The 26,138-nt window shown below is 54.4% G+C and overlaps 6 protein-coding genes across 6 annotated transcripts; 3 read left to right on the plus strand and 3 right to left on the minus strand.

Moving 5' to 3' along the window:
- Nucleotides 1–443: 443 nt before the first annotated feature.
- SPSK_00748 (CCCH zinc finger protein) lies at nt 444–2,278 on the minus strand (the record flags this gene model as incomplete). Its single annotated transcript, XM_016727696.1, has 4 exons — nt 444–1,009; nt 1,248–1,306; nt 1,370–2,171; nt 2,230–2,278. 4 exons carry the CDS (start codon nt 2,276–2,278, stop codon nt 444–446), a joined length of 1,476 nt encoding a protein of 491 aa, XP_016584334.1.
- Nucleotides 2,279–2,894: 616 nt separating this feature from the next.
- SPSK_00815 (transcription initiation factor TFIIF subunit beta) lies at nt 2,895–4,145 on the plus strand (the record flags this gene model as incomplete). Its single annotated transcript, XM_016727762.1, has 1 exon — nt 2,895–4,145. One exon carries the CDS (start codon nt 2,895–2,897, stop codon nt 4,143–4,145), a length of 1,251 nt encoding a protein of 416 aa, XP_016584335.1.
- Nucleotides 4,146–11,751: 7,606 nt separating this feature from the next.
- On the plus strand, nt 11,752–14,923 carry SPSK_00681 (vacuolar ABC heavy metal transporter; the record flags this gene model as incomplete). Its single annotated transcript, XM_016727631.1, has 5 exons — nt 11,752–12,633; nt 12,708–13,927; nt 13,990–14,150; nt 14,214–14,415; nt 14,503–14,923. 5 exons carry the CDS (start codon nt 11,752–11,754, stop codon nt 14,921–14,923), a joined length of 2,886 nt encoding a protein of 961 aa, XP_016584336.1.
- A 1,636-nt stretch (nt 14,924–16,559) lies between these two features.
- Nucleotides 16,560–20,185, minus strand: SPSK_00671 (uncharacterized protein; the record flags this gene model as incomplete). The annotated part of the gene is made up of 2 exons (XM_016727621.1): nt 16,560–19,106; nt 19,172–20,185. The coding sequence occupies 2 exons, from the start codon at nt 20,183–20,185 to the stop codon at nt 16,560–16,562; spliced, it is 3,561 nt and encodes a 1,186-aa protein (XP_016584337.1).
- A 3,048-nt stretch (nt 20,186–23,233) lies between these two features.
- On the plus strand, nt 23,234–24,204 carry SPSK_00861 (uncharacterized protein; the record flags this gene model as incomplete). The annotated part of the gene is made up of 2 exons (XM_016727807.1): nt 23,234–23,281; nt 23,362–24,204. The coding sequence occupies 2 exons, from the start codon at nt 23,234–23,236 to the stop codon at nt 24,202–24,204; spliced, it is 891 nt and encodes a 296-aa protein (XP_016584338.1).
- A 556-nt stretch (nt 24,205–24,760) lies between these two features.
- On the minus strand, nt 24,761–25,567 carry SPSK_00882 (uncharacterized protein; the record flags this gene model as incomplete). The annotated part of the gene is made up of 1 exon (XM_016727828.1): nt 24,761–25,567. The coding sequence occupies one exon, from the start codon at nt 25,565–25,567 to the stop codon at nt 24,761–24,763; it is 807 nt and encodes a 268-aa protein (XP_016584339.1).
- Between the last annotated feature and the right edge of the window lie 571 nt (nt 25,568–26,138).

The raw sequence follows: 26,138 nt of genomic DNA on the forward strand, positions 1-26,138 counted from the left end.
TCTCAACGTTCTTATTTTATTTTATTCATCCATTATCCTCCGTCCTATCCTAGGGCTCTTCCTTGCAATATATATTTTTTCTCGAGCCATAGTATTTTTATGATTTTTCCATACTCCGGTGAACCCAGCACAAAGTAAGATACGTATGATGAGGTCCGTTAGGACAGGCAAGCCGCCATGCGTGTGTGCGGTGTGCACACGAAACCGAAAACAAAAACAGAAGCAACCGCTGCCAATGCTGGGTATCGTCTCAATGCAGATGCACGTTATGCTGTTCATCCCCTTTCCAACCACGAGCATGGGAAACGGAGACGACGCACTACAATGCAAGAACGCAGAGAAAACAGTGAAACAAAAGAAAACAAAAAGGACGACGCAACAAAACGCAATGGTCGTAGGGAGGGGGCAGGAGAGAAAGGCGGAACGGGGGAGTCTACAATGCCTCAAATCTCAATGTAGTCTTTCTGGGTCACAAAGTCGAGGTCGGCCTCGTCGCCGTCGGCGCCGACAAACTCGTCGACCTCGTCCGAGTCAACATCGTCGCTGTTCACCGACTCGTCGTCGCTCGACACGTCGACGTACGCGCTGTCGCTGTCGGTGGTCTCCGACTTGTCGGCCGTCTCGATGGTCCGCCGCATAAAGCTGGCCCGCTCGCGGTGCGGCAGCTTGCAGCCCTTGATTTTGCAGACGCCCGTGTTGCTAAAGTCGGGGCATTCAAACACATGGCGCGCCGTGCAGTCGGCGCCGCGGTCGCAGTAGCCGTAGAGACCAAAGGGCCGGCACACTGGCGCGCCCGACGAAACCTGCGAGTGAGTATAGGAGCAGTGGGGGTTTGTGCAGTTGCCTTTGGCAAAGTGCACGCAGAACGGCGTGCGTTCAGGGGTCAGATCGTGCGACAGGTCGCAGTCGCTGCCGCGGGCGCAGTCGCCCTTGAGCAGGAAATCCTTGCACGCGGCCACCTTGGCTGCGTTGTGCAGGAACCGGCAGCTGGGTCCTTTGGAGCATGAACCTAGAGATGGGGGAAAAGAAAAGTACAAGAAATGCAGTGTGCAAGAGCAGAGACGTCCGGAGACGGCAACGCCGAGCGCAAAGTACAAGACGCATGGTTAGTCAATCGAAAACGGGGAATGTGAGGGGGGAGGGGACGAATAAAGCTTGGAAGGCTTCCGATCCGAATGATACGAGGTGCCGTCTTCGAAAGCCGTCGCCGTAAAGGAGGGGAGCATTGGGGTTGGGTCTGAATATACCGGTCGTGGAGAACGCCCTACAGGGCTCGTCCGTCTTCTTGATCGTGCTGCCTCCGCGCCTAGAGAAGGAGGAACATCCACTGGTCAGCGCCACACCGTTACCTAGGCCGCGAGGCACATACCGTTGCTGGGCCTTGACCACGCCGTGGCGGTAGAGGTTGCCGTTTTTGCTGCGGTAGAACTTGACACCGCCAACAACGGCCGTCTTGGGCGTGCTGGACGCCGGGTGCGGGTCGGCTAACGACGGGTGAGCAGAGTCTTCATAAAAGTCACAGCCAGGTGAGCGAGGCGGGGACAGCGGGAGCAAGGCCGACGCACTGGGTAGTTTCATGAGCTTGCTGCCGTTCTTGGCCACGGCAAACGGGATGCCTTCAATCACAACCTGGTAGGACTGTGGTGTAGTGCTTCCGCTTCGGCTGCCGTTGCCGTTGCTGGCCGTCGGCCGTCCGTGGGCGAGATGCGAAAAATGCCTTCGGAGCTTGGCCCGTTCGCGGGCGTCGCGCATCTTTTGGCCCTCAACTCGCGTCTTCTCAATGGCACGGGCCCGTGACTGGGCATCCTTCTCGTATACATCCGCGTTGATGAGCTGCATATGGCGGTCGTTCCGGGCAACCCACGTCGTGGATGGGCCGCCGCTGCCACTGCCACTGTCCGAAGCGGCCGTCGAATCGCCGTTCTCGGCCCCGTCGGACCTGCTCGGGGCGCCGGAGCCGTTCAGGACGAGCGTTCGATTTCGGTACGGCGCTGGCCTATTGACTCGATAACCGCCGCTACCGAAACCGCGTCCTCGTAAGGCATATGGTTGGCGTCTGTACGATGGTGCATGGTGCGTCGATGATGAGGGCGGGGTGCTGTAGTTGTTGTAAGGAGACGAGGGCACCGAGGAGATGCCGGCCTGTTGATTCTTGTGGCGGTTGATGTGGCCTGTATGACTGTTAGCTGCTGTGAGAACGATGAAGTTGAGAAAAGGCTTTCTTCTTACCTGCCAACTGGCTGATGCGAGCCAACAATTCCTGGTCTTCTGAAGTCATAATATGAAAAGACAAGGGAAAACAGATGAATACGAAATAATAACAGGATGCACGCTGTTGCGGCGGAAGTAAATATGCACGTCAAATAGTTGCACTATTTGTGTGATGAAAGAGGAACAAAATACACAAATAGCCTCGCTGATGAAATGCACGTCAGAAGAGATAAAGTGCAGGCGCCCAGGGTGGAGTCGGTGGCAAACTGAGCAGCCAATGACAGTGCAAGGCAGCCAACGACGAAGCGCGTATTCGCACGTGACCACCAGGCAGAAGAAAGGCGCTAAACGACAGCTGGGCCTAAGCTCCAAGCGACGACACTGGCGGCCCACCCAAATGCCGTTTCTGGCCAAAGCACCACAACTGCTTGCTCTCAGCAGCCTCACCTCTTTGTTCACTCGCATTGACAGATCTCAGGCGCGTCTTCCGAAAGCAGCGCCCCAGCTCTCGACCAACACGACTCTGGTACGATTTAGGAGACGCCCGGCGAGAATTGATTTGACGCAGCGTTTGTTCGACCGGTCGGCTGCGGTTTTGTTTCGTCTGCCGGACGCTCGTCGACCGCCTCCCATCTCTCCTCTCCTCCACGTCACATTCACATTCCCTCTCCCAGCCCGACACGATGGCCGACGACGCGACAGTAAAACAGGAGGTGTCCTCCCTCCCGATCAAGATGGACGTCGATGCCGACGACGGCGGCCTGGCCAGCATCCCTGCGATTGGCGGTGGCGAGGACGACATTTACGAAGACGCCGGCGACCTCGAGTTCTATGACGCGACACAGCCCGGCGACCCGTTTGGCAACATGTACCTGGTGCGCGTGCCGCCCTACGTATGGGAGGCGTGGGACAAGCTGGACGACGACGCCGAGATTGAGATTGCGACGGTGCGGCAGTGGACCGAGGTCGACAAGAAGACGGGCGAGCCCAGGTACCGGATGCGCATGCTGCTGCGCAGCGACCTGGGCAGCCACCAGGCCATCCCCAAGGAGTACGAGCTGGACCTGCCCATGGTGGACACGGCGGGCAACCGCAACGCGGCCGGCAGCGGGACCGGCGGCGCACAAAACACACAGATCAAGAACACCTACCTGTTCAGCGAACAGGACCTGCCCGGCTTCAAGGCCAAGAACAAGGAACGCGCCCAGGCGGCCGCGGCCGGCATCCCGGCGCACCTGCTGCGCCAGAAGAACAACGACCGCGTCGAGAAGCCCGGGGGGCAGCCGAACCAGAACCACGGCGGCCGGCACCACTACCGGCGCCACCAGCCGCGCCAAGAATTCTTCCGCAAAGCCATCCCCAAAAAGACGACTGTGGCCGGCCGCGTGCGGCACGAGCTCAACTGCGCACCCGTCAAGAACGCCGAGTCCGACCTGATCTTGAACGAGCGCGCGCGCGCCGCCATGATCCCCAAGGCCCAGGTCAAGTTCGGCGACGCGTCCAAGCCCGAGTTCCGCATCATCGGCAGCGGCGGCATTGCCTCGCAAAACTATGCGACCGATTTTATCAAGACGGCGCAGCCGCCGCCCAAGGTCAAAAAGGTCGAGGCCAAGACGGCGCGCATGCCCGAAAACGACCTGCTGGACCTCATCTTCAACTGCTTCGCGCGCTTCCGGTTCTGGTCGATGCGCGCGCTGCGCGCCGAGATCCCGCAGCCGGAAATCTACCTGCGGCACACGCTCGAAAAGGTCGCCGACCTGCACCGCAGCGGCCGCTTCGCCAACAACTGGGAGCTCAAGGCAGAGAACCGCAAGGACGGTTCCGCTACCGCCGAGGTCAAGGCGTCTGAATACGTCGCCGAGACGGCCGACACCGACACGGACGGCGAGGAGGAGGACATCAAGCTGGAGGATGTGGTGCCGCCGACGGCATAACAGTTTGTTTAGTCTCGAGGTGTCGGCCCTATTGTCACGTTCCGGTTATGTACACTTTTACACTTGTCGTTTTGACGGGGTCTGTCTGTCTGGCCTGTTTGCCAGCAGTGGTGTCTGGGTTATGCTTGGGTATTTTTTTCCTTTTTTTTATTTATTCATTTTTTGCGTCGACGCTTGTAAGATACAGCAAAATGACAGGCCGTGCAGCATAGACAAAATGCTGCGTCCGGCCGTCGATACATCTGATACCAACTAGTAAATCATAAAAATTATAACATGCAGCCTCTAAAGGGCATCGGATTGCAGTACAAAAGTCATCGTGCCTGGCCATTTCGTGATGTTTGTTGTCAATCCGAGAGTGGAAGAGCATCAACAACCAACATCTACTCTGCAGGGCCTTGGATGGCGTTCACATTCTCGTCAGAGAAGTTGCTGGGCAAGCTTACGTTTTGATTGTGGTCTTTATATTTCCTTGCATTTTTGTTTATTTTATCACTATTCTCGACAAAGCACACACACACGTTCATACTCAGCTTCCTTCCGTAGGTTGTATTTCTTTTGAGCAGCGGATTTGGTGCCTAAGACGTGAGAAAGTAAAAAAACAGGTCTATGCGGTGCAAAGGAAACATTGCTGCCTAACGTGAGAGTCACAACAATGCATGTATACAAGTATGTACATTAGCGGATGAAGAGACGGAGTGGCTGCCTGGCAAGTCTGGTAGTGCTGTTTGTTCATCTCAGATCAAACAAATAATGTACGCGGAGAAAAGAGTCCCAGTCATACAGGAGATGGAGTCGAACGCAAGTCGGTTTCTATGGTGCTCTGCAAGACCTCTTTTGTTTCTCTTTTCGTTGTTCTTTTATGTGAGACAAAAACATTTAACGCATTGGCGCTATTTCTGCGTTCATTTGTTTCCCTTTTTATATGCCGGAGTCACTTCGTGCTCTCTTGCCTTCAGAAACAAAAAGATGATACGACTGGAGCGCATACCGTGCAAATGCTAAAGATAAAAAAGGAATGAAATGACTAGCCGAGACGGGGACCACGGGGACCGCGGGCCTCAGGTTCTCCGTCAATATAGAGCTACAAACCCTTGAGACCTATTCTAGGAACACAAAACTCACGGCTTCAGATTTACATCAGTAGGCCGCACCTTTCTTTCCCCTCTGCCAACTGTCGGCGGAACGTCCGCATCGTGTATGCAGAGGTGCTCTCAGCCTCCAACACCCAAACAACCAACGGAAAACCAGAACGAGGTCGATCAGTTCTCGACTGCATTATGCCATCCCTTTCCGTTGCCTCCGCTTGCCCCTTCCATAAGCAAGCACTTTTGTTGACCCGTATGAAACCCATCGCATTTTGACAGTGTTGGTAGGAGGGTCCGGTGTCTTGAGATGGAGACAACTAAACTGGGGGTATACGATCAGGGAGGGGAATGGGTATGGTATGTAAGAGGGCAAGAGGATGTGAGTGTGTGAGTGTGAGAGCGTGTGAGAGTGTGCAGAGTGCACGTATGTGTTGTCATCGTTTCTCAAGCTTTTGGTAGAGCCGGTGTGGAGAAACGAGGCCTGCGTGGGTAGCACAAGCCATGCAAAGGGACAGAATAGTGTTTTGTCGGGCCTGTCCCAGAGGACGAATCACTACTCCGTAGGACCTTTTCGTTTTAAATTGACCCTTTGGCCATGTCTACCGCAGGCTAAGCTGGGATGGGAGAACACATGATGCCAGATGACGCTCACTTATCACGAGATAGCGGATTAAAGTCGCTGAACTGCGTGTCGTACTGAGAGAGCCGCAGTGACATTCCATCCAACAGTGGACTACATCCGTCGACTGGCAGTACGCACTGGTACCTCAAATCACCACGCGCGACTGCACTTGGGTTCTTCTCGGGCTTTCTCTGCCTCGAGCTGTATCTTTCTTGTATCTCCAGCCCTGCCTTCCGGTGTTTTGGTCCGAACCGAAGAAACGCGTTGGTTGACACCGGAGTACAGAAGGGATCACGGTCTAGGCGGGTCGTTATACCGTCGATCCGACGCGGATGTGGTGAATGCTACTGAGAAGAATGTGAAAACCGAACATGAGCAACAAAGAGCAGACATTACTCGACGTGCAGACGGCTTCTTGAAGATGGACACAAGCACGACGCCGTGTGACAGAGACTCCCACGACCGCCGGGAACCTATTGGAAAGGGTGCTTTGAGAGTGTCTCGGATCCGATACCACGAAAAGGACCAGCTGCAAGTCCAGGGCTCGCACAGCAGCGTAGCACGTTTCTGGGGGTTTCAAGGGACCAGCAATGTCTCGTGAGCCGAGCGTTCATTTAGAAGAACTTGGATCATCCCGACACATGTCGTGGTGGCTCTCTTTGGTGTCGATTTAAAGTGCCCCAGATTGTATCTTGTAGATGGAGGTCTGTTCTTCGTTAAGATGGTTCCGCTTGGATGGGAATTGAGTTACGGAGAAGTTTGGTGTGTTTGGGAAAGTTGGGAAAGAATGGGGCTCGATCTCTTCATGCATGGTGAGTTCACATTGGACAAAGCCTGCGTGCGCAACTAGCAGCCGGTGCACGCAGTGTAAATGTAAGATATCTGGTGTGTGTCCATCGATGGCGCAGAACAAAATAAAAAAGAAGGAAAGAAGGAAAAAGAAAGTTACAAGCAAACCTGGAAAGCCACCGACACGCCGCCAATCATACTTTATGACTCTGTTTAGCCGCATCTGCGATTGGGTCATGCAAGTTCATTGGGTTTTCTTTCTTTCGTTTTCAGACACACCTCGTACCTAGGTAGAGTGAGGAAAAAGAAAGCATTATCTTGCGTCAAGCTCTGAACTGCATCAGGGTGGGTCTTTCCTTTTTTCAACCCTCAGATAGAGCTGCATGGTCGGCACTCGCTTCTCGTATCTCATCGTTTTCAGAAAAGAGATAGGTGATCAGTCTTTTGTTATAGCAATGTGAAAATGGAACCAGATTGGTCACGTATCTGTCGCATACCAGGACCGTGATGTGACAACGAAACAACCGGCCCTGGGCATCGTCGTCATGGAGAATGCAGAATGCTTCTCCATCGGACCACCCGTGGAGATAGAAATGGCTGGGACTGTTCCTGCCTACTCCTGTCTCCCATTGCTTTTCTTCAAGCGTCGGAAAGAAACAGACCAGAGGAGGGAGAATATCAAAACGTAAGAGAGCTCAGCCGTATTGCTTCGTACCCGTACACTGGATACGACACTGGAGATCCTTAGATGCAGGATCCACTCTCGTGCCGGGGATATGTGAGGTGCTTACCGTCCGCTGAGCGAGGGCTTGCCTGGGGTGTCTTGTCGTTTCTGTTCACGGGGTCAGCAGAGTTCTCCAAGATTCTCCCCACCTAGCCCTCTCAACCTATCGTGGTCTGGTATTGCATTCCTGCATGTGTACTTCCAACCTCGCTGGACCAGTCGCACACCAGGTTCTGCATATTGCATGGTGTGTGGAGCACTGAGCTTCCTGGAATCCAGCGGTGGAGAGGGCCAACCTTATTAGCTGCGTCAACGGCTTGTCAATGGGACATGGGACATAGAGACATACCAGCTCTGTTCCGAAGCGGCGCACATATGCTCTGAACCAGCGTTTACAAACCAGATCAGGACTCATGTTTAGGCTTGTGAAATGGTGAAATTGGCGGGTGCTTTGTGATAAGCAGAGTTGCGAGGGGCGGTTTGCAGCCGCCACCCCGTATATGTTCGGGGTTGCCCAGCTCGTCCCGGTTAAGAATGTTTTGTCTGTATGAGTGTACGTTGTATATCGTCCCCATAGTCCAGTGATCGATGCATAATGGATAGGGGACCACGCGGCTAGCTTTGCATACACAGTATGGATTTGCTCTTTTGGGTGAATTTCATTCAGCTTTTCGTCGTGCATGTGGCATCCCAGAGCAGGCCTTGCTCTTCGCCTCTTGTCCACCTGCCGTGCATTAGCGCCTTTGGGAAACCATGGAAGGTCAGCAGAAAGATATGTTGTGTTGCTTTACGTTGTAGGATGGAATCTTGTACCATACCTCACGACAAGACAAGAGTGCATCCCGGAAGATAGAAAAGACGTACCTGAACTTGGCCAATTGCAACAATTGTGCGCGCTGCTTTCTTTTCTCCGTAACGCACGTTCCTAACAGCTGGCTGCGGATCCCTGTTTCGCCTGCAATTGTCGCTCCGCTGGAAACCCTGTCCCTTGGCTAATTCTCTAAGCGGTGAGGCAGATGTGGTGCACAGAATGCATGTCTGTGTCATTTGCTTCGTTTTGTTTCTGTTCACCGTTGTATTGCCTGTTTCTGATTATCTGAATCAGTTGTCTTTGCACTTTCTTTTCTCTGTTTCTGCTTCCTCATAGTCTCACTCCGGCACTGGAGCTTTATTACCTGCCGATGTGCAGGACATGTCCTCCCTGCTGGCCGGTCGGCCAGACTCGGTGCCATGGGACCTTACCTTGCCCCCCCACTGTAACAGTTGCCAACCAACAGCTGAATTGGAATTGAGAGTCGTAGCACAACGTAGGAGTCTTTGCCCTGTTAAATACAAACGCGAAAGGTCTGACCAACGTGGCTTTGCTCTTTTCTGCGATGCGTACGGGGTATTGTTCAGCATATTCCGTCAGCCTGTGTTCATACTGACCTTGAGATCTGCTCTGGCCCTTCGACAGCCAAGTTCCGTGCACATGCCGACTTTGCCGTCGTTCGCCAGAAGCTGCCTCGCTCGCCTCTTGGAGCTTGTCAGGTCTTTCTCCGTATGGGGAAATATTACGGTCGGCCACGTTTGGTGCCCCCACCCACCCCAGCCATGCCGCAAGGTAACAGATCTTCAACAACTTTCGCCGGTTGCTTTTCTTGTCAATTTGATAACGGCCCGTTTGGTGGACCTTTCCTAGATCAATAAAACATGCAGTTAGCATGTCTGTAAGTCAGATGTGTGCCGTATGAGGAGGCCAATCCCTGCCCAGTGCCCGAATTTCGTTCGGAAGGAACCTTGGGCAATATTACGGAGCGCATACCGCCATTTCCCAACCTCCGACCCTCCTCGCCGAAGGTCTGGGCCCAGAGCGCCAATGCATGCATGCACGACCTTCCGCGACATACTTTCCCTCTGTGTTCTTCTGCTCGTTTCGTGTGACCATCAGTCCCAACCATTAATAGAGATCGAAGTACGACGTACGGTGTACTTGATAAAACCTCCTTTGGTTTATGTCTGTTTTTCCGATTTCGTCGACGCGTCCTCTTGAGTTTGTGGTCTTTATTTCTTTCTAACCTTTTGCTCGCGTCCCTCCAAGTCAAGGACACCCATTAAAGCAACATATCTCTCCCCGCCTCTGCAATTTGTCGTCCGCTTGTGCTCGTGTTGCACCGACTTTAAGCTTCTTCGCCGCGGCTTTCTTTGTTGTTGTTTTGCCTTTGCTCTTGCTGTTATTCTGTGTATGAGCAAACCTGTTGCCATTTTCAAAGGCCGTCTCTCTTGTTCACATCTATATGTGCCTATGAGCACGGACTAGCATTGACACTTCTTTAGCCCTTTTTTTTTGTAGGCGAGTATCCGACGTCACCTAATCACTCAGCCTGGAAACGAGTCAGTATCTGGCGGTTTATTTTGTCACCCTCGTTTTCTCTTGATGGCCCCGGAGTGCAACACACTTGGACATCTCTGGTTACGACACGCGCTGTCCACTTGTCCTCTGGCAACCACACTGATCAGTTCTCACCTTGCAGTCACACAATTGCAACTCTCACAAGCTCGACGTTTTAGACACTGCCTGCTCGAAGCCATCGGCATTGACAAGGTGAAGACCGAAAGAGACGTTGTCGAAGACGGACCTTTTGCCAGGGCTCAAATCAAAACCTAGCGGACGTCACCTCACGCAGGCAACCGCACTCCAAAGTCAGGTTTCAATCTCGGAGACGGCATATCGATATCAAGCATCGCCACACAGCCTAGGAAAGCGAATCACACTGTTAGCCACGGAAACTCAACAGATCAAACAAAACAATCTCAGCAAACCTTGTCTGCGATACCTGGAGACGGGCGGGTCGCATCTCTAAACGACAAAGGACACCGCTGTCCGGCCGTAGCCAGTCCTGTCTTCGCGACTGCCGGGTTGCGCCAAGCCCGTACCTCCGGCTAGTTGTCGGATCCAGCTCCGTCCTTCTAGGCGTCCGCATTGGTGGGACACGCTAGGGTCGCACGAAGATCGCAGCAGACAACACGATACTCTGCACGATCAAGAAACACAGCTTGTGTAATCGAAAAGGAAGCTCGCTTTCTGCAACCTGCGCGACCAGCGGCCGGTTTGAAGTATTCTACCTGCATTGGCAACGGCAGTCCTTCCTGCCTCGCTGCTTGTCGTTGCTGGTGTCGTTGCTGTTGCTGCCAATCCTCGGCGCCTTTGTCGCTGTTTTACATATTGTTGGGTGTCTTGTACGCTGACGCGCCGCCCGTCTTTGTTTTCGCGATCTTGCACCAGGGGGGGAGTTGTGTTTGTGTGTCTCACCCACCAGTTTATTGTTGGGAAGGTACGCCAGTAACGGAAGGAGCATTGGGTTCACATCAAATCCATCTCGCCTTCCCTTGAAACAGATTTCCACAAAGGTGCCGGTTGCTCTTTCCTGGCCCATCGGTCGCTGCTGGACAAAGGTCTGTTGTTCCTGCCCACACGTCACTTCATCGCCATTTGCTCCTTCCCGTTTTTGTTTTATAAGAAATCTCCACTTTTCCCGAACCAACACACACAATTGCACCGCCTTCCCCATCGACTGTTTTCTGCTTCTCTCCGTACAATTTCTGAAGCTTTCCGATTCATTTTGCTCAATTTGTTTCCTCTCTCAACAACACTCTCGCTGCGACCCAAACTCATTCTGCCTCGCACGATTTTTCCAATCTCACCCCCCTTGTTAATTCCTGGCACTTTGCCACTGACTCAGAGCCTCATTGAATCCTCCCCCGCACAACGGCTGCCTAGAACGAAAACATTGACAAAAGGGTGTTCCGCATGGTCTAGGCCAATCTAGTTCCGTCCCGTGAGTCGGCGCACAGCCAGGTACCGATTGCCCTGCCACGCTGCATGACGAGGTCCAGTTGCGCTAACCAGCAATATGTATACAGTGTTTGTTCTGTTTTGAACCGCCACAACAAGCCGCATCCTTCCAGGAGCCCTCCCAACTGCCCCCGGCGTTCATTCACCGGTTGTTATAACTGAGCTTCGTTCCGAGTTTGACACTTAAATCAGGTGTCTATTTCAACAGAGTTGCACGCTTCTCTTTGACCCAAGTCAGCACTCGCCCGTTGGCATCCTCGCCCTGGCGCACGACCTGCAATTCTCCCCTTGCAGTGCGGTGCTTTCTCTCGTATATCGAACCAGTGCTATCAATTTCTTTACATTTCCGCATGTTTGAAAGTCCTCCTGTGTTGCACCTTTGTTTTCATCCCCGGTCCCTTCGACTCCATCTACAAGTTGGGTCTCGGCCTGGGCCTCCATTTTCAGCCCTGCGTTGGAATCTGAGATTTGTTTGAGCCAGTGGAAGTATCATTCGGACGCAACCGACATTACTGAGCTCTTACGGGCCACGCTCAACTTTTACGACCATGTCCAGCTTCACCACCTTGGTGAAGCCCGTGGACACGGCTCTAATAAGCCTTCACTATGCCGTCCCGGCGGCCATCTTTGGTTATTTTGCCATTTCGTCGGCCGTCGCTCTCTGCACTCTGTCTGACAAAAAAGAGCACCCTCGCCGACGTCCATTGCTGGCATTAATGCTGTTCACAGTACTGAGCTACGTTGCTCAGATTGTCGCTATCATCATCCCCTCCATCATTGACAAGGAGTGGCTGGGCCAGCAGGATGTTATGATCAGTCTGTTGTCGTATATTCTGGTTTTGGGGCTCCAGTTTGCCATGCTCTCTGAAGAGTCGGAGGTGACGTGGTACCCATTCATTGGATCTTATATCCTTTCTCTAGTTCTCGAGCCGGTTCTCTTTGTTGTCGGCCTCACTGCTCGCCCCCCTGGTCGGCTCTCTGGCGTGGAGATTGCTCAAGTCACCATTGTATCTTCTCGGTGCCTTGCCGTCGGCTTGGTTGTTGCGACATATTTCACATGGAGACAAGTGGACGACTCCAAGGATTCCACTGACGCCGAGCAACAGCCTCTCATTCCCAAAAACCCCGACGGAACACCGATCCAAGCCTCCGACGAGGGAGACGGGTCACAGTCTTCTACCGCATACGGATCAACGAGCACAACGGCGGCTAGTAGCTCAGCCAACTCTACGACTGGCAACTCGGATTCGGAGAACTCGAAAGATGGGACCAAAGACAACAGCAAGGACGCAGATGACAAAGCGAAAAAGACTGACGAAGAAAACATAAACGAGCTGCCCTGGGAACGTCGTGAGCGCAAGAGACGAGAAGAGATGGAGAAGCGTCTGAAGGAAAATGGAAACTGGTTTGAGTACGCAAAACGGTTCATGGTGAGTCTTACTTCTCCCAGGTGCAGCCGTCTTTATATTGGGGGTGTTGTAACGGCCATGGCTAACATGCGCAGATCTTCTTCCCTTATATCTGGCCTGTCAACAACCGTACCCTTCAGATCCGGGCTCTTCTTGTTGGTTTGTGCCTTCTGGCGAACAACGCTCTCAACGTTCTCATTCCTCGCCAGCTCGGTATCATTATGGATAGCCTGAGTCATGCCAATGACAAGAACCCGTGGGTCCAGGTCATCATCTTCGCGTTTCTCAAATTTGCATCGTCCCAGGCGGGAATCTCCCTGCTACGCCAATGGCTCTGGATCCCTGTGGAATACTATTCCTTTGGCGCAATGAGCATCGCGGCGTACTCTCATGTTCTGAACCTTTCTTCCGATTTCCATGACTCCAAGAGCTCTTCTGACATCATGGTCGCGATATCCTCGGGCCAAGCCATTTCCAACCTTCTCGAGTCCATTTGCTTCTCGGCCATTCCCATGGTGATTGATATGACCATCGCCTTTATGTATCTTTCGGCCACTTTCGGCCCTTACGAAGGATTTATCACATTCGCGACCTCTATCATCTTCCTCTATATCGCAGGGCGTATGATTGCGAGTCTCAAGACGGCCCGACGCGGGGAGGTCAACGCTTGGTTTGACGAACACTATGTCCGGCAGGCTGGTATCCAGGGCTGGTCAACCGTTGCCTCCTTCAACCAAGTCAGCCATGAAGAAGACAGATACTCGAGTGCCGTCAAAACTCGGGTGGCCAAGTCGCAAGACGTCTACATCGGATATCTATTGGCCTATGCCTTCCAGTACCTCGTTCTTCTGGCTGGTCTTCTAGCGGGCGCTTTCTTGGCGGTGTACCAAGTGACATCTGGACAGTCGACACCTGGACAGTTTGCCATGCTCCTCACATACTGGACCCAGCTTGTTGCGCCCCTGACATTCTTCGCTGGTCTGGGAAAAAACATCTCCAGGAATTTTATACATGCCGAACAACTTCTGGATATCATGAACACCAAACCCACAGTTGTCAGTAAGGAGAATGCTGATAATCTTGAGTTCTCTGGAGGAACCGTTGAATTCAAGGACGTCAGCTTTTCCTACAACGACAAGAAGGATATTGTCAAAAATATCTCTTTCCACATTCCGTCTGGTATGACTGTCGCTTTCGTCGGCGCTACTGGCGCTGGCAAGTCTACCATTTTGAAATTGCTGGATCGTTTTTATGATGTCACCGAGGGCTCCATTAAGATTGACGGGCAAGACATCCGGGATGTAGATCTCAAAAGGTTCGTTTTCTGTCTGTGTGCTTGCATTTCATGATTACATGTGTCACTAACTCGATATCTAGTCTTCGATCGCGGATCGGGATCGTGCCCCAGGCGCCCATCCTGTTCAACGACACAATCATGAACAATGTTCGATATGCGAAGCTGGATGCAACCGACGAAGATGTCTACGATGCATGTCGTGCTGCCGCTATCCATGACCAAATACTTGGATTTTCTGAAGGTATGCGGACATTAAATATTAAAGCTCTGCTTCCGTATGTCTTGACCATTAACAATTCCATAGGCTACAACTCAAGAGTTGGTGAGCGGGGCATCAAGCTTTCTGGGGGTGAACTACAGAGAGTGGCAATCGCACGGGCAATTCTCAAAGACCCGTCCATTGTCTTGCTCGACGAAGCTACTAGCTCAGTGGACACAGAGACAGAGCAAAAGATTCAAGATGCCCTGCAAGCATTGTGCTCCGGCCGTACCACATTCGTGGTTGCGTAAGTTATCCCACTCCCCACGTATAGCCACCCTTACCTGTCTTGTGCTTCGACGCCAACATAGAGCTAACACTCGCACGTGTGTAGTCACCGTCTATCTACTGTCATGAATGCCGACTCCATTATTGTCATTGCGGATGGTGAGATCGTCGAACAAGGAAACCATGACGAGCTCATCGAGGCAGGTGGAAAATACGCCAACCTATGGTCCAAGCAGGTCTTTACAAAAACAAAAGACAAGTCCAAGGCGGCAGACATGTCCGGTAAAGTATCTGATCTCGTCAACGACCTCACCGCCGACGAAACCGGCGACGATGTCTCTAAAGCAACAACATCCCCAGCGAAGGTGGTGGACTCGACGAGCCATGGAAGCACGTCAGAAAATGCGAACGAATCAACTTCAGGTGCCGGCTCGAACGATAACAAGACCACGGAGGACCACAAAGACGACGATTCCGGCTCAGAAACGGCAACGGAGACAATTTCGAATTCGGATCGGAAGAAATAGGTATGATTGCTATCAAACTGCCTTTTTGTTTTGACTTTTCCATTTCTAATCATTTTGATGTCTCCTCATCCAGGGGCCCCGACTGAATCCTGTTGCACCAACGTTTACACCCCGACAGTCCCCCTCGACGCCGTATAAGGTATCGACAACGCTTGACGTGCCACATTTTCGTGATATTACGACCACTAGCATCGTATCCCCTTCTCCCCAGGTCACAGAAAGTGGGAGGATTGCACGGCACAAGCACGCACAGCAAGCATATACTCAACCAGACGCCACGGCCACGACCAATTCCGTGTCCGACCGTGTGACGGTGTCGCCGGAGGCATCTGATCGTTCTGGTTTCCACAACACACAACGGGGCACAGACGTCACCGAGCCAGATTCATCACCCAAACCGAGAAAACAACAAAACTCAAATGGCCCAGACCATAATTCGAACAACAGTGCCTCCCGAGGTAGCTTGAGAGGCAGTACGCGAGGCAGGGGCAGATACAACAAAGTGAAATGGAGCCGACCTTACTACTCCCGTCGTGCGCAGTCCAAAAGCGAGCCTACTGCACGGAAGGGTGGCGACGACTGATCAATAAAGAAAACCCAAAAATATAGATAAGGGGGGTTTGTGGCCCGCTTCCTTCAGTTTCTTCTGCTGCACCGTGGCACTGAATAAGGGCGAAAATGATATGAGTTATTATTGCTCACGGTCCAGGGTCTTGTTTCATTTTTGCGCACATATTCTTTACTTCCTTTTCATTTTCCATTCGTTCCGACCCCCATCGTGCAAGTTTATTTCTTTTTATTTCTTTATTTGGTGTCGTTCTTGATTGTAAATCAGGGTTTAGAATGTCGTTATGCGCCTTAGGTAACCTTTTCGTTGCCTTTTAAAGGGGTGAAAACCGCGAGCTCACGTCTCTCTTGCGCACCGACTTATCTTGTTTATTCACATCCACTTTCTGTTTTTATTATGAGGCTTACAAGAGCCAGCTTCCCTGACTTTACTTGTCATTTCATATTAATACGTCCCAAAAGTCTAAAAGTCACATGGTTTAGAAAATTGATTTGATTTTATCACTGGAAATAGAATGGACCTTCTCGAACTCACCCGGAAGATATTACGGGGTCAGACAAAGGTAAGACAGGCGTGATTGTAGACAATGTGTACGACAATGCTTAATGCCTCTTCACCAGCATATCCAGACCCAATACTAAACAGCTTGAAAAACAAGTTAGATAAGTGCGAAAAGGGGTATTGATAGATACACATCCACGGCCACCACAAAAACGGGTCAACAAAAGAAGTGAAAAAAATATATAATAGTACGCGAAATGGTCCGTTGTCGTCATAAGAGACAAGGGAGAAAGGCAATCATAAAGATCCTATGACACCCAGTGGCTTTGCAGCGCCATCGCGCATCCCGAACAAGACAAAATCTAAAAAAGACGACTTCAACAGTTGACCGTGAAACAAATCACACTAGCCAATGAAACGCCTCCAATTTCTCGGATACCAAAAAAGTAAAGATCGAAACCGAAGCCAAAAAAGAGATTGTTCGCTTTCATTAGACATTTGTAGGTGAAGGAATAGGATCAAGAACAAAATAAGTGGTGAGAAAAATGAAGAAGAAGAAAAAGGAAATTAGATTGGGTCAAGACCCTCGAGAATGCGGCGTGCAGCATCGATGCGCCGCCGGAACATGCGGCTCTCCGTACTCGCACGACCGCTCTCGGACAGGCCCAGCACGCAGCGGCCCAGGTTGCCGACCAGGCGCTCGACGAGGTACTGGTCTTCCTTGGACAGTGCCTCCAAGGCTTGGGCTTGGGCGTGCGAGGCCGGGCCGCCGTTCGTACTGCTGGCAGCGCTGCCCGCGCGGTCGAGGAACGGCGCGCCGAGGCTGGACACACTCGGCTTGGTGCCGATGCTGGCGCTGCCATGGCCGCCCTGCTCAAATATGCTTGCCGTCTCGTTCATGATGATCTCGGAGATGCTCCGGAGCTCCTCGTTGTCAGAGGAGACAAGGCCACCATTGAGCCCTGGCTGTGCTGCCTGAGTCGGCGTCGGGGTCGGCGTCGACGAGGCAGAGCTGTCTCGGTTGCCGTTGGGCAGGGTCGAGACGGACGAGGTTAGACTGTGGGTACCGCCGCTGCTGCCGCTACGGTAGCCCGTAGCGGGGCCTCCGTTCACGGTGCTGACACTGCCGATGCGGTTGCGGTTCACGAGCGGGAAGCTGCGCGTGGTGCCAATGGACTCAAACGACGAGATCGACGGGCGGTGGCCAGCGACAGCGCTGGCCGGGCGCCGCGCCATGGACGGCTGCTGGGTCTGGCGGGGCTCTTCGGCACTGTTCCGTTTGGGCCCGGACCCAAAGTTGTCCTCGGGCGGTGCGGCGGAGGCGGCAGGCGTGGGGCTCTGATTGGCGGCGGCTGCACGCGCAAGGAGCACGCTGTCCGGCCGGTATTTAGCGGCGGCGGCAGCAGTCCGCGAATCGCGGTCGATAACGACGTCGTCCTCCTCATCGGAGTTGACGTGGTTGCTACGGCTGGTTCGTCCCTCGGTGGCCGTTGCGAAGGAGTCGGCGGACTCGACGGTGGAAATGGAGCTCATGCTGGTCCGGCGGTTCGGGCTTGGGAAAGCGGCGTCATTATTGTTGTTGCTGCTAGACGAGACAGGGCCCCGCGTGGTTTCGACCGAATCCTCCGAGCTGAAGCTTCCACTCCGCGCCAGACGCTGTTGGCTGATAGTCCCCAGGGCGCTGTGCAGGATGAAATGCTCGTAGTCAAAGGCATCCTCGCGGTCTTCGTGCGATACAGGGTGCTGCAGCGCTTCATGGTACAGCGACTCGCCACTCTCGCTCTCGTAATCGACGTCATCTTGCTCGAATTGCTGTTGCGACGACAGTTCGCGTGAGTCATCGTCCTCGGCGCCCAAGTCATACACCTCATTGTTGTTGAAACCGTCGTCGATTTCCAGTTGCTCGGTGGCTTCGGCGCTGTCGACAAAGACATCCTCAAGCTGTCTCGGCTCGCCGTCATCGGAAAAGTCTCCATTCTCGGTCCGCATATCGTCCACGTCGTCGTCACCAGGGATAGTCTCGCTGCCAGGAATTGACCGAGCTTCGCCCAAAACAGGGGACTCGGTCGCATGCTGTGACATATTCGCGTAGGACAGCTTTGTCACCTCTCCGTCCTCCACGTCTTCATATCTGCTCAGGACAGAGTCCCCGTCCGTCTGGTCTGCATCGAGCGCAGTGGCCGTATTCCGCCGAGTCTGACGAGCGCTACTCGAGCTACTGCCGCCGCTGCGTTGCAGACGTGCGCTTCCAGCGGGTGAGGAACCGCCCGCTTGCCGGGGTGGGGGCGTACTGACATCACCGCGGGTGGCCACGGGGTTTCCTTCAACCGCGCTGTCCGCAGCCCGTTCCTTGGTCCAGTTGTTCTGGTGCTGGCCTGGGCTGCCGTTGCCGGAAGATTCGGGGCTCCCATTCGACTGCGGTTGCTCGGCGTACCACTGGTCCACCTGCGAGTGTGTGAACGGGCTAGGTGTCCGAAGACTTTGAAGGCTTCTGCGCTTGAGGCTGTCGGCACGGGCCTGCTCACGGAGCGTCGAGATCTTGCCCTTGAGGCCCTTCATTTGGTCCTTGAGGTCGCGCATCTGGGCAACGGACGCCGACCGAGTCAGCCCAGACTGTCCGCCGTTGGCGGCCGAAGCGAATGTCGGGCTCAGGAATGATTCTACTTGGTCGCTTGAGCGGTCCTGCGACGGCAAAATCTCATTGTCGTCGGCGCCGTCTACCTCGTCCAGGCGCTCCAGGACAATGTCCACCGGCTTGGCAAGACCAGCCCGGTGGTAGCCACCACTCAAGCTGTCCTGGATTTCGTTGATGCGATCAGCGCTCCTGGAGCCGGTCTGCTGTGGCTTGCGGTAGCCGCCAGCGGCACCAAGAGCGCTGGCCGACCGCTGCGGGAAGTTGCTGGGCAGACCGCCGTTGATTGGCACGGCGCCGTCGCTTACCATGCGGGAGTGTATTGGCGAGCCGGGGTTCGGGTCGTGGTAGCGGCTGCTGGCGGTCGCGGAACGGACAGGTGTCTTGGGGGACGGCGTAGAGCCGTCCGAGGGGAGGGAACCGCCAGGAGGGGACGAGATATAGAGTGAGCTGCGAGCGCGGTTCAAGTTGCCTTCCATTGTCTAATAATAGGTGGGCCGGTTAGTGCACAAAATCTCTTGTATGGATACTGGGCGAGGATACGTACGGTGAGTCGCTTTTTGGCATTGGCCAGAATCTTTTCAGCGCGCAGACTCAGCGACGCGGCGGACAGCCGCCGGTCGCCTTCGTCGCTTGTGTTGCCTCCGCTACTTAAGCCACCACTGGTGAAATCCGGAACGGCGAGTAGAGAAGCTGGTGCGGCCGAGCTTAGGATCGGCACCTCTCGAGCAACATACGGCTCCTCCACGTAGGACTCGGCCACACTCTCCTCGTCGTCGCCCTGGAAGACGCTGTCGCCAACGCTGACGGTGTCGTCAAAGTCGGCAAAGAGACCAGCCTGATCTTGTGTCCTTATTGTGCTGTTGCTCTCGAGCGAGTCCCGCCGGGCGGTCTGCTGCTGCTGCTGTTGCCGGGCGCGCTGCTTGACGCCGTTGGAGCTTGAGCCTACGTTCTGCTGAGGCGCATCTTCGACACCGATTGTGGGCGATGACCGACGCGGCGCATCGGAGAGATTGTCGCGGCTGCTAAGCGCCGCCTGGAGGGTGTTGTGGCTGGAGTTGTTGCTGGCGTTGTGGTGGAAGGGGCGGAGGTTGTGCGGCAAAGGGGTCGGCGACGGCGTACGGGAGCCCTCTGAGTCCGCAGCATCAAATGGACCGCTGCTGCCAGCACCGCCAGCAGCGCGGCGCCGTACGGATCCTGGCGAGGGCCGACCGGGGGTGCTTTCGGCCTCGGTGACCTCGCCAATGTCGGAGAGCATGGTGCCATTGCCGTAGATAATGGGGGTGGTGGGTGTGATGGGTCCGGTCGGAAAGGCGTGGTGCTCTTGCGAGGAGGCGGCAAAGAGCTGCTGCAAGTCGGTGGTCGACGAGGCAGCGTGGGCGTTCTTCCACATCATGAGCGGCGACTGGGAGCGGGCCGGGTGGTCCTCGTCGTCGAGGCTGGGCGAGAGCGCAAAGTCATAATCGGGTAAAATCATATCAGGGTTCGTCAAGGTGGGCGACGCTGGCAGGTTCGGGTATGGCTGCGGGTGTGCACCCATGCGGCCGTCTGTGGCGGCCATGGTGTCGGTGTGGAAAGGCTATTTAAGACAGGTCAAGCGAAAACGAAAGATGCAACGCATGCCCACACAGGCGTACTGAGCGAGGCGGGACGGAACGCGGGACACGATGAAGCGAGCCGGCAGCTCGTTGTGGGGCCTCGTTTCGCACCTCGCGGGATGCACGCTGGCTGTTCCTGCCGGGTCGTTGTGGGTATGTTCTCGCAGAGAGCGTGGTCGTCCTCCTTAGGCGCAACGGCCTCTTCGGTTTTCTCCAAGTGAGCAGCAAGATTGTCGTCCTTTCCCTCCGCAACGATTGTATCGAGTCTCTTGGGATAGGTTGTCAGTGTCCGCGATTGCCAGTTGTCGCGGAAAACAGAGGATGCGCGACACGGGAACCACAATGCAGGAGAGATTGTCCAATATGCGCTCGCACTTTCGAGCCTCGTTTCGAGCTTCCTTATCGTCAGATGGGAGGGCGTGGGAGTGGTCGTTTTACGGCCGTCAAAAGGGGTTCGATTCGAATTATCCGCAGACAATGCGGCCGTGGCGATCGACGGCTAAATCAGTGTGCTGCGTCGGTGCGAGGAAGCAGGAGGACGAGTCGCGTCGAGGTTTCGCGATGTCTCGAGGGTGGTCGAGTCACGGTCGAGTTGGAGACTACTGCGCCAATTCTGTCGCGGTTATTTTGAAGAAAAACGACCTCGTCTCAACGCTCGTCTGCCGGGAGTTGTCGACGTTGGTTGGTCTGGCAAACCCCGAATTGAATGCAACGAGTCCTTTCGGAGGTCGACTTGAAGCATCAAGTGTCCAAAAAATGTACAGAAAATGTCGAACTTCGCTGGTGGCTGCACACAAAGCAAGGGCTGAATCTTTGGCCCCTTTCGTCGGGGATTGTGTGGGCTGGCGAGTGTCTCCGTGTTGACGGTTTCCTGTCTCGCTCACTGCCTTCGATTTAGGCGACAGAGAGGACCGCGTTGGTTTTTCGACCTGCCTCTTTTTCTCGTTTGGGTGGATTCTGTCGTCGATCACTGCGTCCAAAACGCCCGATTCCGTGGTGCCACACGTGAAATGGTCCCGTTTTCGACGTTTATTTCTCAGAGGAGGCAATTTAGGGGCTTGGGGGCGGGAGCGAAGGACTGGAAAAAGGGGCGCTTCGAGCTACTGGTGTCGATTGTCTTGATTGAGAAGGAGGGCGCTCGTCGTAACACGCGAGGAAAGAGCAAGGCACTGAATGTTACCTCCAGGGAGTTGAGTACGTGGTAGATCGCTCTTTCTTGCTTTCTCGACAACCTGCTCATGCTGCCTGTGTATCTGTAGCTGTTTCCTCTTTCTGTCTCGTGCTCGTGCCTTCTCAATGATTTACCCTGGGTCCTTCCTTCCTAATGCTACTTTTGTTTTGTTTTTTCGGGGTTTTCCCCCAGTCATGTTGATTTTCTCTCGTTCGCTCCTACTCTAATTATCGCTTTGCATCTTGACTGTCTGTGAGCCCATTTTAGGGGGTCTTGACTACGAGACCCACTCGACGCAAGTCGCGAGCCAATAGAACGCGTAGCTGTTGTCTCTACCGTCGGGATTTCCCTTTGGCTGGGCGTGCAAACGACCGGAACCAGGCCAGGGTAGCGCGTCCGTTGGACGTGTGGCACGATGTGAAAGACGTCGTGAAAAAAGGCTTGCGCTAGCTTCGCCCAGCGCTAAATCGTTCCTTCATCACGTAAGTAAAACGATGTGCGAACAGGCACGCATCGGACGGGGAACAGGCTGGTCGTGCTTGCCTGTTTGCAAGCATGCCTGCAGGCAAAATGGAGCATTGCATGACAATCGGAAAGAGCGAGCAACAGGAAGGAGCAAATGAAGTCGACCACAGTAAAGCAACACCGCGCCATGTGGAAGGCGCGACGGAAGACGCACACCAGACTATGAACAGCGCGGTACAGCGTTTGTGCCTTTGCCCGTCCATATGTGCGGTTCTGCCCCCAGAGACCAGGTCAGACCCTACGAAGTACGTGCAGGAAAAGACGGCACGGGAAGCACACTGTTTGCGGGCGCCGCCACTCACTAAAATGAACATACGATGTAAGACAACATACAATGGAGACTCAAAACGTGGCTCGTCCTCTTGCTCTTGCCGTTTGTTAATTCTCCCTGCCGTCCACGAGTCTAAAGTGCGTGCCGCTGCCAGTGGTCTTCGCCCTTGCCTGCGGAAGGGGGCAATGGCTCTCTGGCTCTCCGGGGCCTAGACGTCGTGTGCAACGTTCTTAGGCCCAAAGTGGCAATGGCAAACGGCGGACCGCTGTAAACAAAAGGCACAAATGAGGAAAGCGACGTCCCGAGTGGCCCATCCCAGGGGTCCCTGCTGCCAGTCATCTGGCCAGACTGCCGCAAAAGTGAGATTAAGATTAAGATGCGAATTGGAACGGCGGCATTTTTCGTCTTGACAGGGATCGCAAGGGAAGTACAAACGGACAGAAAGAAAAAATGAGCAGACCACCACGCTCGTCTGATATCCGTCCTTGCCAAATACGAACGTCAGCTCGATCGATGTCCGTTATGCGATCCCAATTGCCCATGTCTCTTGCATGAATGAATCTCAGCTACCAGAACCATAGACGGCGATGTTTGTTTCTTCCCCTGCGAAATATGTAAGCGGGAGCCAAGGAACCAAGATCAAAGACATTCCATTCTGGTACTGGCACGAGTCCGCGGTTGGCCAGCTCACATCCCGTGTAAGTCGGGCACCAGCGTTCTTACTGAAGAGCCCTAAATTACAGTGGGCTTGCACGCTGTAGACACGTCGGCAGCCACTTCAGTGCGCCACAGCGAACAAAAGCCGAGCGTCTGGCCTGTGCTTGCTAGCGGCCTCGCCAGGCTAGATAGCACGACCAACATTTAATCCCCACTGCGGGGTGCGACCTGGGAGCTTATTGAGGGCGGCGATAAAAAACTCCAACTGCAAAATTTACAAAGCACTGCAGCGCGTTGCGGCATATGACGTTGTACGCAAACTCGTTCGCCAAACAACAACACCTGCAATACGTCTCTCCATCCACAATCTTTGCCAATACCGTCGCCATGAGCAAATTCGGCGTCATGGTCATGGGTCCGGCGGGCGCCGGAAAGGTTGGTCCATTGCAAGGCACACAGTTATGCTCGTCGTCTATCGCGAACGCCTTTGGCTAACATTGTGCTGGCTTCTCCAGTCCACGTTCTCGGCCGCCCTCATTACCCACCTGCAGCTGAACCGCCGCTCCTCCTTCTACGTCAACCTCGACCCGGCCGCCGAGACCTTTGAGCACACGCCCGACCTCGACATCCGCGACCTCATCTCGCTCGACGACGTCATGGAGGAGATGGGCCTCGGCCCCAACGGCGGCCTCATCTACTGCTTCGAGTTCCTCATGGAGAACCTTGATTTCCTGACGGAGGCGCTCGAGTCCCTGACGGAAGACTACCTCATCATCTTTGACATGCCCGGCCAGATCGAGCTCTACACGCACGTGCCCATCCTGCCATCGCTCGTCAAGTTCTTGACACGCGCCGGTTCCCTCGACATTCGCCTGTGTGCCGCCTACCTGCTCGAGGCCACGTTCGTCGTCGACCGCGCCAAGTTCTTCGCCGGCACGCTGAGCGCCATGAGCGCCATGATTATGCTCGAGGTGCCCCACCTGAACATCCTCAGCAAAATGGACCTGGTGCAGGGCCAGGTGCGCAAAAAGGACCTCAAGCGGTTCCTGACGCCCGACGTGCAGCTGCTCGAGGACGACCCGGCGGCCGCAGCTGCCGGCATCGACGACAGCGAGGCCGTCGCGGCCGACCCGCAGGACAAGGCGCAGCTGATGCGCGGCACGAGCTTCCGGCGGCTGAACCTGGCGGTGGCGAACCTGATTGATAGTTTCAGCATGGTGTCGTACTTGAAGCTGGACGCGTCGAATGAGGACAGCGTGGGCGCCATCCTGAGCTACATTGACGATTGCATCCAGTTCAACGAGGCGCAGGAGCCCAAGGAGCTCAAGGACGACGAGTTTGACGATGAGGAGATGTAGCCCATCGAATGGGTCTCTTGCTGCATTTATGTGTTTGATTTCTTTGGTTATTGGTGTTTGGGAAGAGGCATAGCGAAGGCGTTCTGGATCGGAACTTGCTCATGATAGAAAATAAAACACATTCATTGCTGCCGAAATGGCCAATCAAAGGACCATCAACTCCTATCCCTATCCGTAATGCAAAACTGTGTCGTTGTCCACTCTGCAAATATCGCCAGTTGGCAGTAAACAAGAAAAAAACAAAGCTCAAAGTAGTACCCAAAAATACGACTGGCACGAAATGCAGCAACGAAAGAAAGAAACGAAGAGAGCGAACGAATGGGGAATCAGACAAAAAGCCGCCCGAAAAACAATACAAAAACGCCGTGTCAAAAGGACATCAAAAAGGAAAGAAACAAAACTTTGGACGCCATGTAACAAAACACCACTCATAACGCACCTTCTTTTCTTCTCCTTTGCCATTGCTCTTGTTTCCACCTTGTTCATATGCATATGAATACACCTAAACGCGGCACCTCCTCAACTTGGTCCGCTTCCATCTAGAAGACGGCCGTAGTCATGTCCGCGTGTACGGCCGTCCTGTGCCGGCTGCACCGCGCGGATCATGCTTGTATATCCGCCGCGCGGCAGCTGCTGCTGCAATGGATGCTGCGTGAGCCGACGCAGAGGCGGCAGAGGCGGCAGCAGCACCGCTGCCGCCGCCCGTGCCGCCGCCGTTGGCGGCCTGCGCCTGCACCTGCTGCTGCTGGTACTTGTTGTACTCGGCCCGCCAGATGTCGCCCACAAAGGACGCGTAGCCATACAAGCGTCCCGCAATCGCGGCTGCGTCCTGTGCCGACTGCAAGGGGCCGCGCTGCCACACGGCCGCCAGCACCAGCACGACGCCCGACCAGAACAGGAGGCGGAACAGCAGGCGCGTCCACCACGCGACAAGACGGCGCAGGAGCGACAGGACCTGGATGGCGAGGACCGCCATGACAACAACGAGCAGCAGCACAACCACGTCGGGCGCATTGTACGCGGCGCGGGCGATGCGGTCGAGCACCGGCGTGACCATGGTGACAAAGGACGAGGTGGCGCGGGCGGTCAGCGGCGCGGTGTAGGGGCTGACGGCGTCGGCGGCGCGGGCGGCTTGCTGCGCGAGGGCCGCGGAAAAGAGCTGGAGCGGTGCACCGTCGCGGAAGGCGTACTCTTGAAGGAGGTCCGAGACCGAGTCGGGGAGGTAGCCTGCAAGTGCGTTGTCAGTGGCTTGGTGCATGGATAGGTAATGCCAGAGGGCCGCCGTGTTGGCGGGCTGCCCCGACTGTCGCACGGGCTCTCTCTCCCACATACCCTGTACAAAGGCAAAGACCGAGCTGTCCATTTGACGGTGGGCGCCAGAGGACGACTGGGCGTTTGAAAGAAGAGGTCGACGAGGTCCACGGATGGAGAAACAGACGCGCTTGTCGATAGTCGAAAGATTGAGGTTGACGCGATAAGGCTGCCTCAGAGCGGTTGAAGCATTTCTTTTGTTACAGAAACAGGGTTCCTGGTTCGTCAACAGGCAAGTCAAAAGTACGCCGTAAAATAGCAGGTGGATCATCAAATCGGTTCGGGTGGGATGGAAAGGGGGGCTGAAAATTTGAGAGACACAGCTGCAGATTCGCACGCGCGTGGAAGGATAGCTCGTGATAACACCCCACAGCCTTATCGCGACAACCTCGCATCATTGTCGCTAACAAAGGCGCGTTACTCCACCTTTCGACTTGATGACTAAGTGAGGATAACAACATAGTGTCACGTGATGTTTGGTGTAAGTAGAGAGTCTGGCTGTTGCACCGCTCTATCTGTCTCTTGTAAGGTTTTGTTTTCGTTTTACAGAGTCTTTTTTGGAAGGCTGTGTTCCTGTGTAGATAAGATGAACAAAAAGCAGTGGGGCATATCATAAATTTAAC

Source organism: Sporothrix schenckii, assembly GCF_000961545.1.
Source record: "Sporothrix schenckii 1099-18 chromosome Unknown Cont48, whole genome shotgun sequence".
NCBI classification, from domain to species: domain Eukaryota; kingdom Fungi; phylum Ascomycota; class Sordariomycetes; order Ophiostomatales; family Ophiostomataceae; genus Sporothrix; species Sporothrix schenckii.